The 13057-nt window shown below is 36.6% G+C and overlaps 1 protein-coding gene across 1 annotated transcript in view; it reads right to left on the bottom strand.

Moving 5' to 3' along the window:
* Positions 1–610: 610 nt before the first annotated feature.
* The window catches only part of MEGF9 (multiple EGF like domains 9), a 106036-nt gene continuing 93589 nt past the window's right edge, over positions 611–13057 (bottom strand). The window contains exons 4-6 of the mRNA XM_066256375.1: positions 7957–8100; positions 7152–7421; positions 611–5402 (exon numbers count right to left, since the gene is read on the bottom strand). Of these exons, the coding sequence (XP_066112472.1) occupies positions 4951–5402; positions 7152–7421; positions 7957–8100 (866 nt within the window). The 3' untranslated portion in view covers positions 611–4950. The remainder of the gene's footprint in view (positions 5403–7151; positions 7422–7956; positions 8101–13057) is intronic.

Here is a 13057-nt window from a genome sequence, read left to right as displayed (position 1 = left end):
GGCACTGAATAAACCAGATGAAGTTTATAAAGATGTCAGCACAAAGAAAGGCCTTAATTTTTCTTCTTTTTCAAAATGCCCCTTGGATTTTCAAATGGCATCCCATTAAACACCACTGAATTTTGTCAAAATAGAGGATCTTCAAAGGTACCTCAAAATAATAAAAAGATGACCTCTCATTACCAGTTATCTAATAAATACATAGAACATGGTTGTGGCCCTTCAAGTTTATACTAAAAAAAATGTAACATTTTTTACATGTATGAAGAAGGAATCCAAAAGGAGCTAGTTTTTTTCTATAACATTTGCATGGACATCCCAATGGATCTGAGAGGACAAGCAAACACACAAACAAAATATATGTTAATATGTGGTTTTTTTCCTTTAGGGTGTGCTGTTTTGTGTGCTCTAAGAAGGGGAATCTTCTTCATGTGGCATTTTTTTCCCCAAGTGGGAAACGTTCTTTAAAGGAAATTCTTAAAACAAAAAGCACAGTCAACAAATGAAGGTTTCAAGATTTTCACGACGTGGTTTGAAAATAAATAATCAGTGACATATATCAAAAGACTTCCACTCTGACTATGTAAAAAAGTAAAACAACAAATCTACAATAGATACAAATTATATACATTTATTTTTAATAATTTTAAATAACACTCTTGTATAAATTCTTTTATATATTCAAATCATACACAAATTTAGAAATGCATCATGAAGCCTAGTACAGCATATGTATGAGAACATGTTTTTAAAATTTGTGTTAGAATTTTAGTGACATAAATACAAGTTTAATGTTTCAGAAACATTCCCTAATTGCTTGGGCTGAAATGTAATGTATTACAGAGTGCTTATGCCTAGCATTAAAATTTAACTTTAAATCATTTAGCTTTTGCATTAACTTAAATCTGAAGCCCTGGGCTCACATTCTAGGGCTGCTGTCGCAGTTACTGTGTGTATGACAGATTCCCAACTGCCCTTGAAAAAGCATCATTCAGCCGCTGACATTTTAATGATCCATAATCTTTAGTCCATTTGATATTATTTGACTTCCTCTGATGAATCAGCATGTTCTTCCTGCTTTTCCAACCTTGGTACAGTCACTCACTCAGGGTTAAAAAGAAAACTTGTATTAACCTTCCATTATTACTCCCTTGTTCATACCAAACTCATTATAGCTCCCAAACTCCTTACTATCAAGATCATAACAAACCAAATGTTCTTCGTAGATGAAGCCAGCAATGCTTTCCCTTACTCCAACAGGTTATATTGGGTTGCTTTCTACTCTGAACTTTTGTCAGAGAGCTTTCATTGAGATGTATAAATTCAGCTCCTATCCATATACTTCAAAATGTATGAACCAGGGAATGTTCACTACAAGTGGCATGTTCACCATGTATCCTACAAAAAATATATACGATTAAGGTAAATAATCTAATAACCTAATCCCAATTGAGGCTGTCAGGAGGAAGTAGTGTTGTTTAGCTTTCTGCTTCCAAAACAGTACAAGGGCTAAATATCCTGAAGGCACTCAGCTAACCAAAATGAACTTGGGGGTGGGGGTTGTCAATGAGTGTTGCTTTAACGGTCAATTTTCCTGGGAATATTGGGCTAGAAAGTAGCCATATAATTTGACACTTCTAAAAATTCTCTCCCCCCCAAAGTTTCTCCCCTCCCACCCCATGTCTGCTCTACTCCTCTCTTACAATTCAGGTATCCCTAAGAGTAACACTTTAAGTCCATAGGACCTTAGATATAAATAAGATTTAGTTTTTATTATCATTTTTCTCTATAAGTGGAGAAATTCTATTAATAAAAGAACTCTGGGATCTACAGGGTAGAGGGAGGGAGCAAAAAATAAGGAAGGACAGACATACTTAACAAGACTACCTAGCCTAGGGTATCTAACTGTCAGAAATGCTTAAAAGCTCGCTAAGATGAATTAATGAAGATAAAAGTATCACTTGCTAGTAGTATCTGTCATTTATCAATAAGATTCACACTAGTTTTATTTGAAAATAAACACATTCTAATCTTAGGCAAAATTCTTCCCATATTAGTCTTCCCAAAGGACTGATGGGACCCTTGTGCTGAATGCCCTAGTACATGGGAATCATGCCTTTAGAGAAGTGAATATTGTATAATGCATTCCACACTAGTCTTCTAGTCTGGTTTTGGTGCTAGATCACTTCATGATTGACTTAAATTTTAGAGCAGAATTATTTCCACCAATAAAAAGCAAGGGACATGAAATATTATTTAAAAAAATTTTAAGTCCTTAATTTTTTTTCATTAGGAAAAATTTAAATACATGATCTAGGACTGTTCATAAATATTTAAATGTAAACATTCTTTGTGATTCAATTTTTGCAATACCTTCTGAGGTCTGTTTTAAGGAATCTCTAAATGGCCAGAATTTGGACTATTTGGCTGTAACTCTTAGACCCCAATAAACAGTCTTTTCTCTATTGGGTTAACTTCTGTTTATCAAATGTTTACTTCTCACTATCTTTAATCCCTGGCTTTAAGGGGGTGGTAATCTGGAGAAAGGCAAGTATACCACTTTGCACAATTTCTTAAAATTATGCAGTGCACAGCCTATACACACATATATGGCAGGTGCTAGAGAAAGCAGGTTTTGTCTCTCTGCTTGGAAGGCTTTGTCCACTTTAATGAAGCACAAACTGGTATTTTTATTGTCTCATCAGCAATACTGGCCTCAGATAGTAATCTTCCTATGTTCTTTCCAGAAAGTCCTTCATCACCTTATGACCCTGGATGGTACCTCGTACTTAAAAAATTAGAAATGTTCAAAGACAGGACCCTTCTTCCCAGCCTTCTAGTGTCTGTGGTTAGGCAATCTCTGTATTAGCATATAGTTGAAAGAATATGTGCTTCAAAGTTAGGAGTCCTAATCCAAGCCTAATAATGACATATTGTATAGCCTCAAACAAGACATTTAACTTTACCTATGAAATGGGGACAGCAGTTACTTCCTCAGGGGCTACGATGAGGAACAAAAGAAACTCATATGTAAAGATGCTTTGCAACCTGCAAAAAGGCTGCAGCAATATTAACTTATTTTAATATAATGTAACATAATGTGATCTCTACTCGCATGAGCAATGATAAAAATACCTGAAGCATCTCAGGGTTACCAGAAGTAGATTACCTGCCTGTACACCATCCAGAGCATCATCTCCAAACCCTGAGAACAACTTAGTGGTGGTCTTCTACAGAGGGATGGCCAGATCCCAGGTTTTTCTCTGGGGAACTTGGCAAGGTTGTCAACTGAGATTTCCTAGGTCTAATAAGTTTTTACTCTTTTTTTTAACTGCTTAACAGTTTGCTATTCTTCATAATAGATATCTATAGTTGTCTTCTGGCTGCAGTTCCTGACTTGTTTAATCCAGTCTGTCAATATCATAATGGAAAAGAACAACAGTGGATGACCTCTAGTAGAAAACTGCATCTATGAATGAGAACTAACCATAAGCACTCAGCTCCAGTGCTGCCCTTAACTGGACAAAAAGACAGGAGAGCTGTAGCACTGCAGAGAGAGGTACATACCTCATGGCATATGAGTGACAGGCTATGTTCAAATGCAGGGTTTTTTTGTATTGTTTTGTTTTGTTTTGTTTTGTTTTTGAGGGGGCAGAAGAAAGATAAGCATTTCACAGGCATGAAAATGGGAAGCCAAGTAATATGATGGCTTTTCTTTTGGAACTAAAATATTTCTAATTCCTTTGGAAGACTATCTTTTACATTAAAAAAAAAACATTTTTCATGAGAATATGTTCTACATTAATTTATATAAAATATAGACAGTGGCTAATGTCTAATTAGGCGAGTAGCTTGGAGAGTACAACCTGTGTCCCAGCTTAACGATCACTGGCTTAAAAATCTATTGCTTGAATCTATAATGAGTCAAAGAACACATAACTCTATGTTTGGAGTGAGAAAGGAAAAGAAAGATGAAAAACATTCAATCTCTTATAAATTTCAACAATGTCCAAAGAGGAACTAGAAAGGACTGATGTTCACCAGAGTCCCAGCTCTAGCAATATTGCCATCTATTTTACATTATTTTAACCATCCTCATATTTTCTTTTTACAGTGCCATTAACTGCTGTACAAATACATTCTAGATGATAAAATATGACATGGTTTTTTTACAAATAGATACAAATACAATGTTGACCAGATATGCTACATTAACTATATACACCTTATTTCTCTAGAGGCAGGAATATTCCTTATTTTTAGACAATTTATCATTTACACTGAGACCCTATGGAGGACTATCAGCTTCCTGCTCCCAGGTGTTGCCTTCTTCTCTGTACCATTAGAAGCTTATCCTGTGCTTTAACCCTATCATTAAGCAGGAATTCTGGAAGGAAAAATCAAGCCCTTCTAAAGACCTTGGGACTTTTCTGCTCCTATTCTAGATATAGTCAAGACTGTTTACTGTGATACAGCCCAGACATCAGCTTTTCCTCGATGTCTTTTAGCACAGTAAAATGAATATCGTCCCTCACCCTCCTTTTTAAAAAAAGCAATTCAGGAATGGAGATGAAGTCTTCCGGCAGTCCTCTCCTCCTCCACATCCAGCATCCCGTTTCCGCTGGTTGAGTGAACACTCCCCAGGAGTCTATTTGGAGGTCAAAGTGGGTTAGGACTGCGTTATGGGGTTCAGCCTTTCTATACTCCCATGTCATTTGGTACAAAAATATACTTTACTTCAAGTCCTTATTGACAGAGACTGCTTCAGATCTTCATGGGAAAACTAAAAGTAATAGGCTAAGTGCTTTATGAATTTGTAGCTGAAAACTTCGATGTACTATATGCCTTTGCTTTCTCAGCAAACTCCACCCAGACTCTGTGTGGTCCAGGGGCTGATGCTGCCTTAGTAAGCACTGTGGTCTAAGAATCCGGGAGAACAGCTCTAGCTCCTTAGGCTTTGTAGTTATGTATGGGTGTCGTTAGGGTCAGTTGCCCATTGGGAGCCACTTCATTGCCATCATCTTCCAACAATCCTGACACGTCTGCATTGGGAATGCTGTCATGGTAGCTGCTGAAACTGATATTATCTTCTTTCAGCTCAATGGTCCAAAAGGGGGCATTGAGTTTCCGGTTTTGGTACTCCCGGTACATGTACACAGCCCCCACAAATCCCAGCAGCAGCACCACCACAGTGATGATAACAGTCAAAATGATGATATTAAACTGGGTCCATGATACATCAGCTAGAGCTGATGTGCTGTTTTCAGCAGAGCTTACAGAAAAGATAGTTTGCAGGGTTGTGGGGGTAAATGTACTATTTATAACAGGGGTGGGCACTGATGTGGTCAAAGAGGCATTGGAAACCAAAATGGTAGAACCTTCAGGTGTTGGAACAATAACTTCTGAAAATAAAAACAGAGAATGAAATGTAAAAGACAAAATTATCTAGTTTTAAGAAACAAAAAAATATATGGGAGTGGAAGTTGATATGGCATGTTGACATGGTATTCTGTTTTAAGGTCATGCAAGTTAAAAATAATTTTTAGAGAAATATAGTGAAAAGAATCGGGGCCTAGAAAGCTTATTATATCCATGGCTATTATTAAAAATGTATAATATCTATATTAAAGTCTTTGGAAAAACTGAATGTTAGAATTTTCCATCCTTCTGTATTCTTGGATAGATTATACAGATTCCTACAAAGGCAGTAAATATGTCATTACCGAGTTCTAAATCACTTGGTTAAAAGTGACAGGGATAGATGACAATCACTTGAACTAAAATAAGTTCAGCATGTCTGATGCCATTTCCTAAGGGCAAACTTCTCTTCAAAGGAGGCAAAAACAAAATAGAAAAAATTTTATTTCTAGTTATATATGAATAACACAATTTAAATGTCCAAAGTTGATGTCAGTCAAGAGAAATGAGACTTCCTTTAATGTCACGTGTAGTAATTTTTCCTTTGTGTATATTATAGCTATTTTACAATTAATGTACTATACTTTCTGCTTCTAATGCAGTGAAAATACCAAAGGCTCTGGAATTAAGTAGAATGTGTGGTTATAGATAAGTCAGTTAATCTTTTTAAAACTGAGGTTCCTCCTCTATAAATAGGAATAATAATATCTGCAAAATTCTTGGGAAGGATTAAATGAGATAAGTTACTTATAACATTGTTATATTTAATGTTTTAAGTGCTTGGCACATAGTCATTCAACAGAATGATTACTTTTATCATTATAATTCATCACCACAATCAGTCACATCAATTTATCCTAAAAAGAGGCATGTTTTACATTATTTAATAACTAGTAAGAAAAATCATCAAGTCCTGATAGCTAAGTATAGACAAGGTATGCCTCCGAATGGGAAAGAGAACTGAGGGACAGGATCTCCAGTCTAACGATAAGATTCAACCTGAGTCTTTTAGCCTTATTTACAACAGAATAAGGATATTGAGAAAATGAAGGACAACCTCTGTCACAGGCCAAGTATACATCAGCCCAGTATTTAGCATCTGTCAGAATATCAAAGGGTGGTGTGTAGAAGAACATGGTCCTAATAAAGCCTGAATATTGTTAACTCATCCTGAATTTCTAATCATTAATTTGTATCTAAACCCTTACTAAACCTCCCTGTAACAAACATTTTGCTATATGAATAACCTTTTGTTTTAAAAATCAAAAGAAATATTCTCTTTCCTCCATCACACCTGGGAAAACTTAGCTCAAAGTTAGGGCAGATGACAGAATGAAGTCTTGTTTCTCAGCTGTAACTTCTAACCAGATTATAGGTCCCTATTTAAAAAGACTTTAGGTGATCACTGGAGGTGATGAGAATACAGGAAGCAAAGGATTAAAAAAAAATGATAGGACTTATAAATTATTAACATAAAAGATAAAAGTAGATGAAGAGAAAATGTAAAACCACTGCAATGACTTGATCTGGTCCTCAAATTTCTGGAGCTGACTTTGGAGTGTCAGGAGAGCAGCAGGAATGGAAGGAAATCTCTTAAGGCAAATATCTATCAAAATCTATTTCCAGAAAACTCCTCTTCTGGGATTGGAAGGTTTTACAAAGTTAAAGGTAGCTGCCTGAAATTTTCAATGCTAGGCTTAGATATTAAATTTACAACCTTAGGTGAAGTTTACCTTTCTTGATGCAATTTTCTTCTAAGTCTCGAACATAACCTTCTAGGCAGTTCTCACACCAAAACCCAGTGGTGTTATGGAGGCAGTTGATGCATTCACCACTCTCGGGCTTGCAAATCTTTGGAGTTTTAATTGGGTCCACGTGGCCATGACATTGGCACTTCACACAGATGCTGTCATAATTGTAATAGCCATTTTCACATTTATTGCAGTTCTGGCCTGTGTAACCATCTTTACACTGGACACATTTAGGTTCCAATTCACCCAATTCTAAAACAGAGAAACACCAAAATAATTTAGTTCAGTCTCAAGCGAAAATTGGAAATGCAAAGCAATTACTAGTTCTCAAAAGGGTTATAAGCCCTTCCTACTATCTCCTCTCAAACTTGAGATACTTGGAATCAAACTAAAAATCAACACCTTATTTATTAATTGTCCAATTTATTGTGATAATGGTGGGGCCATCAGAGAACCTATTCAGGTAGAAAACAAAAGAAATATGTTTACCTAAAAAATCCTGAATAATTACAATGGATATGCACTCAATTTTTTTCATACCTTCCTCTTTAGTCATGACAGATGAAACAAAATATGGTTTTAACAAAAGTTTCCTCATCCCTCTCTCAAGTCTCATTTTACGTATTTATTTGGATTTGACAGCAAATTCCAAAGGAAAGCCTTTGCTATTTGTATAATTCCCTTTCACCCACAGCACCCATAACTTTATTTATCAACACAGTTTATACCTATTGATAACTTTCACTCATTTTTCCTCTAAAAATAAAGATTTAGAGAAAGGTCTTACTTATGATACAACTGCCTGTAGATGTCACTGCTGAACAAGGGCAGCGAAGACATTCTTTAGTGGCATCAGGACTCTGATAAAACCCTTCTTCACATTCTTCACAGTGATCCCCTTTGCTATTTCCCTGGCAGTTTAAACAAGCACCTAAAAGAAGCACATTATTTTAAGAAGTTAAAGATTTATTCTGAAAACACAGTAACTTTATTTATATAAATCATACCTGCAACCAAAAGACTTTAATTAAGAGTCAACCAGAAAAGTTATCCAATAGAGACTGAACAGAGTTCAGTTTCCACCACATCTTCTTTCTCCACTGGTCAGGTCTGTAAGTTTGGTGTCTCCTACTAGACTAGAAACCCTTTACAGAAAGGTGACTAGAGCTGCAATAAGCCCTTGTTGATTAACTAACTACAGACTGAAAGCAGGCCAAGTACTTGCAAAGAAAACATAAAAACAATCAAAATCCTTAAAAGAAAATAGATAAACTGTACTATTTTAATCATTGGCATAGTGATAAGTGAGCTAGCCCTGTATGTTACAAACATGCACAAATATTAAGAACAATGTTGGTTGAAAAAAGAAAATTGCAGAATGATACAGAAGAAGAGTACTTTATAAAATTTTAAGACCCACATTAAACAATACTAAGCAAATAGAAACAGAATACACTAAGCAGATGGATACATACATATGTAGTCAAAATTAAATGTAGACTTAAAGGGTACAGGAGAATTTTATGCTCTGCTTGTCTCTGTGGAGGGAGGAGAAAAATGAGACCAGGGAAAAAAACAGAACTCCAACTTTATCTGAAATTCTCTATTTCAATATCTAACTATATACACTACAGTGTGTTGTAAAGTCATGGTGCACTTTTGACCGGTCACAGGAAAGCAACAAAAGATGAAGAGCCATTTTTTTTTTTTTAACAGTGACAGAGAGTCAGAGAGAGGAATAGACAGGGACAGACAGACAGGAATGGAGAGAGATGAGAAGCATCAATCATTAGTTTTTTCATTGCACGTTGCAACACCTTAGTTGTTCATTGATTGCTTTCTCATATGTGCCTTGACTTTGGGCCTGCAGCAGACCGAGGAACCCATTGCCGGAGCCAGCAACTTTGGGTTCAAGCTGGTGAGTTTTTGCTCAAACCAGATGAGCCCGCGCTCAAGCTGGCGACCTCGGGGTCTCGAACCTGGGTCCTTCCGCATCCCAGTCCAACACTCTATCCACTGCGCCACCGCCTGGTCAGGCAACAAAAGATGATAGAAATGTGAAATCTGCACCAAATAAAAGGAAAACCCTCCCAGTTTCTGTAGGATGATGTGGCAGCATGTACGCATGCGCAGATGATGACGTAACACTGTATACGGCGGAGCAGCCCACAGCTGTGCCAGTTGAGATGTGGACGGCACAGAGGAAAGTTCAGTGTGTCCTGTGGCTCGCTAAATTGGAATCCGTGACCAAAGTGCAATGTGAATATCGGCACGTTTATAACAAAGCACCACCACATAGGAATAACACTACTCGGTGGGATAAGCAGTTGAAAAAACCTGCAGTTTGGTGGAGAAACCCCATTCTGGTAGGCCATCAGTCAGTGACAAGTCTGTAGAGGCTATACCGGATAGCTATCTAAGGAGCCCTAGAAAACCTGTGCGTGAGCCCACATCGAACTGCACTGAATAGGTATGAAACTGGGAGAGTTTTCCTTTTATTTGGTGCAGGTTTCACATTTCTATCGTCTTGTGTTGCTTTCCTGTGACCGGTCAAGAAGTACACCATGACTTTATGGACACACTGTATATATGATATATGTGTATAACTATTATGCAAAATATGAAAATGTTAATATTTGTTAATTATAGGAGTGGATTCATAAGTATTTGTTATATTATTCCTCATTTTTATATTTAAAAATTCAAAATAAAAATGAATACAATTAAAAAATAAAAAGAAAGGAAGCAAGCAGTTATGTATTTTGGAATAACACTCTTTTGGTTATTAATAAGGCTATTCTATAGGCACCGAAGCAGCATAATGTCTGAAATAGGAAATGAAAAAGTGCAATGTAATTTACATCCCTTCTTTAGGGGGCCACAGAGATACAAAGAAACACTCAGAACTATTATTACAGAAATAAGTGAGCAAATTCTACATAGAAATCTAGGAATATAATGACATTTTACATGATAAGCTAAATACAGTTCAACATAAAACTATTCCTAAACAATTTCATTTGATTTATGTTCCATACTAGTAAAATATTTACAAAAAAGAGGAGAGAGAATCAGGTTGTGAAATATAATGGTCTAACAACTAGAGCAAGATTATAAAAACCAAAAGAAAAATATTATTAACATACATATCAAATCACAAATCTTTTTTTATTGACATATAATTCACATACAATATCCTATTAATTTCAGGTATACATCATAGTTATTTGATATTTATGATCCCCATACAGCTAGTGACCATCTATCACTATACAAAGTTATTACAGTATTATTAACTATATTCCTTATACTGTACATTATATCACCAAGACTTACTTATTTTATAACTGGAAGTCTGTACCTAGTAATCTTCACCTATTTCACCTGCTCCCTAAGCCCCACCTTTCTAGTAACCACCAGTTTCTTTCCTGTTATTAAGCTGTTGGTTTTGTTTGTTCATGTGTTTTGTTTTTTAGATTCCACAGATAAGTGAAATCATATGGATTCCACAGATAAATGAAATCATATGGTATTTGTCCTTCTCTATCTGACTTATTTTATTTTAGCATAATGCCCTGTAGGTCCATCCATGTTGTGCAAATGACAAGATTTCATTCCTTTTATGGCTAAGTAATATTCCATTGTACATATACACCACATCTTCTTTCTACCATTTATCTATCAATGGACACTTAGGTTCCTTCCATTGTCAATATCTAATAAAATATTGAGGTCCCTTCCATATTTGACTATTGTAAATAATGCTAAAGTGAACATAGCATATCTTTTTAAATTAGTGTTTTTGTATTCTTCAGGATACAGAAGTGAAACTGCTGGATCATATGACAGGTCTATTTTTAAGTGTTTGAAGAACCTCCATTTTACAACCTCACCAACAGTGTACAAGTGTTTCCTTTATTCCACACCCTTGACAGCATTTGTTATTTTTTGTCTTTTTGATAATAGTCATTCTGACAGGTATGAAATAATATCTCATTGTGGTTTTGACTTTAATTTTTCTGATATTGAGCATCTTTTTCATGTGCCTGTTGAACATCTGTAAGTCTTCTTTGGAAAAATGTCTATTGAAATCCTCTGCCGGCCCTGGCCGGTTGGCTCAGTGGTAGAGCGTCGGCCTGGCGTGCAGGAGTCCCGGGTTCGATTCCCGGCCAGGGCACACAGGAGAAGCACCCATCTGCTTCTCCACCCCTTCCCCTCTCCTTCCTCTCTGTCTCTCTCTTCCCCTCCCGCAGCCGAGGCTCCATTGGAGCAAAGATGGCCCAGGCGCTGGGGATGGCTCCTTGGCCTCCGCCCCAGGCACTAGAGTGGCTTTGGTCGCAACAGAGCGACCCCCCCTCCCCCGGAGGGGCAGAGCATCACCCCCTGGTGGGCAGAGCATCGCCCCTGGTGGGCGTGCCGGGTGGATCCCGGTCGGGCGCATGCGGGAGTCTGTCTGACTGTCTCTCCCTGTTTCCAGCTTCAGAAAAATACAAAAAAAAAAAAAAGACTATTATCTGAACATTTAAATTTGAATTAAATCAAATTTGCATGTACATATCATCACTTTTAATCATATAATTTTTAAGGCTTTATAATGTTAATATTTTTCACATATGTAACAAAGTAGAATGTCCTCATACAATGATAAATACTTAAGGTATAGATTTCTTTCCAGATCTTCCTGTATTCTGATCCCTCTTTAGATATGTAGCTTTGTGACAATAAAAATTGCTGAAAAAGACATACTAGAACACTACACATTTTGGCTCTAAAAAAGAAAATAATCTTAAATGTCAAAGTGTTCTGCAGGTTGGAAAAGTCAAAACCTGCAATATATATAAAATTTGTCTGCTTGCTCTGCTCCTATTAAAAATGTCAACTGGGCCTGACCAGGTGGTGGCGCAGTGGATAGAGCGTCAGACTGGGATGCTGAAGACCCAGGTTCGAGACCCCGAGGTCGCCAGCTTGAGTGCGGCTCATCTGGTTTGACCCAAAGACTCGCTAGCTTGGACCCAAGGTTGCTGGCTCAAACAGGGGGTTGCTCGGTCTGCTGAAGGCCCGTGGTCAAGGCACATATGGAAAAACAATCAATGAACAACTAAGGTGTCGCAACATGCAACGAAAAACTAACGACTGATGCTTCTCATCCCTCCGTTCATGTCTGGACACTGTCTGTCCCAGTCTATCCCTCTCTCTGACTCTCTGTCTCTGTGTAAAAAAAAAAAAAAAAAGTCAAATGGAAATAATTTTTAAGGAAAACAGTTCTGATTAAGTATTAAACTTCAGTATTAAAAAAACTCAAAGAAGTTAACAGTTCTGTTACAGAATATGGACATTTGGGGCAAGATGCATTCACATAACATGCAATTTGCCATGTAGCAAGAAAAGGTCATGTTGGTACTCTTATTAAAAAAATGGTAAAAACATATACTTTTAAAAGTTTGCTCCTACAATGCTACTGGGCCTACATGCTTATTATCTGGGGACTTTTTATTATTCTAGATACGACCCCCCAAGCCTTTGTCTTTGTTCCTGTCACAATATTATTTCACTCTTTTAAACTATTTGTTAGAATATTTAATTTTTTTCCAGAAGGATTTTTTATTTCTTTTTGTTTTAAGACATACCCTAAAATAAGAATTCAATTTAAAAAATAATAACCCTACATGGTAAATATGTTATCACAAAAGCCAAGATGAAAACAAATATAACAATAAAACTCATCGGTTCTTAAAAATTCATCACTCTCCACTGCTTTAAAAATAGCATGCACCTGGAACACAGCTATAGAGAAAGAAAACTAATAAATCAAAGACAGACGGGACATAAATATACCATAATGCTAACAATAGTTATGAGGGTCAACAGTCCCTTCAGTGTTCTTTTCC

Source organism: Saccopteryx bilineata, chromosome 2, assembly GCF_036850765.1.
Source record: "Saccopteryx bilineata isolate mSacBil1 chromosome 2, mSacBil1_pri_phased_curated, whole genome shotgun sequence".
Classification (NCBI taxonomy): Eukaryota; Metazoa; Chordata; class Mammalia; order Chiroptera; family Emballonuridae; genus Saccopteryx; species Saccopteryx bilineata.
The sequence above is the reverse complement of the archived record's forward strand: the minus strand, read 5'-3'. Positions and strand labels throughout refer to the sequence as shown.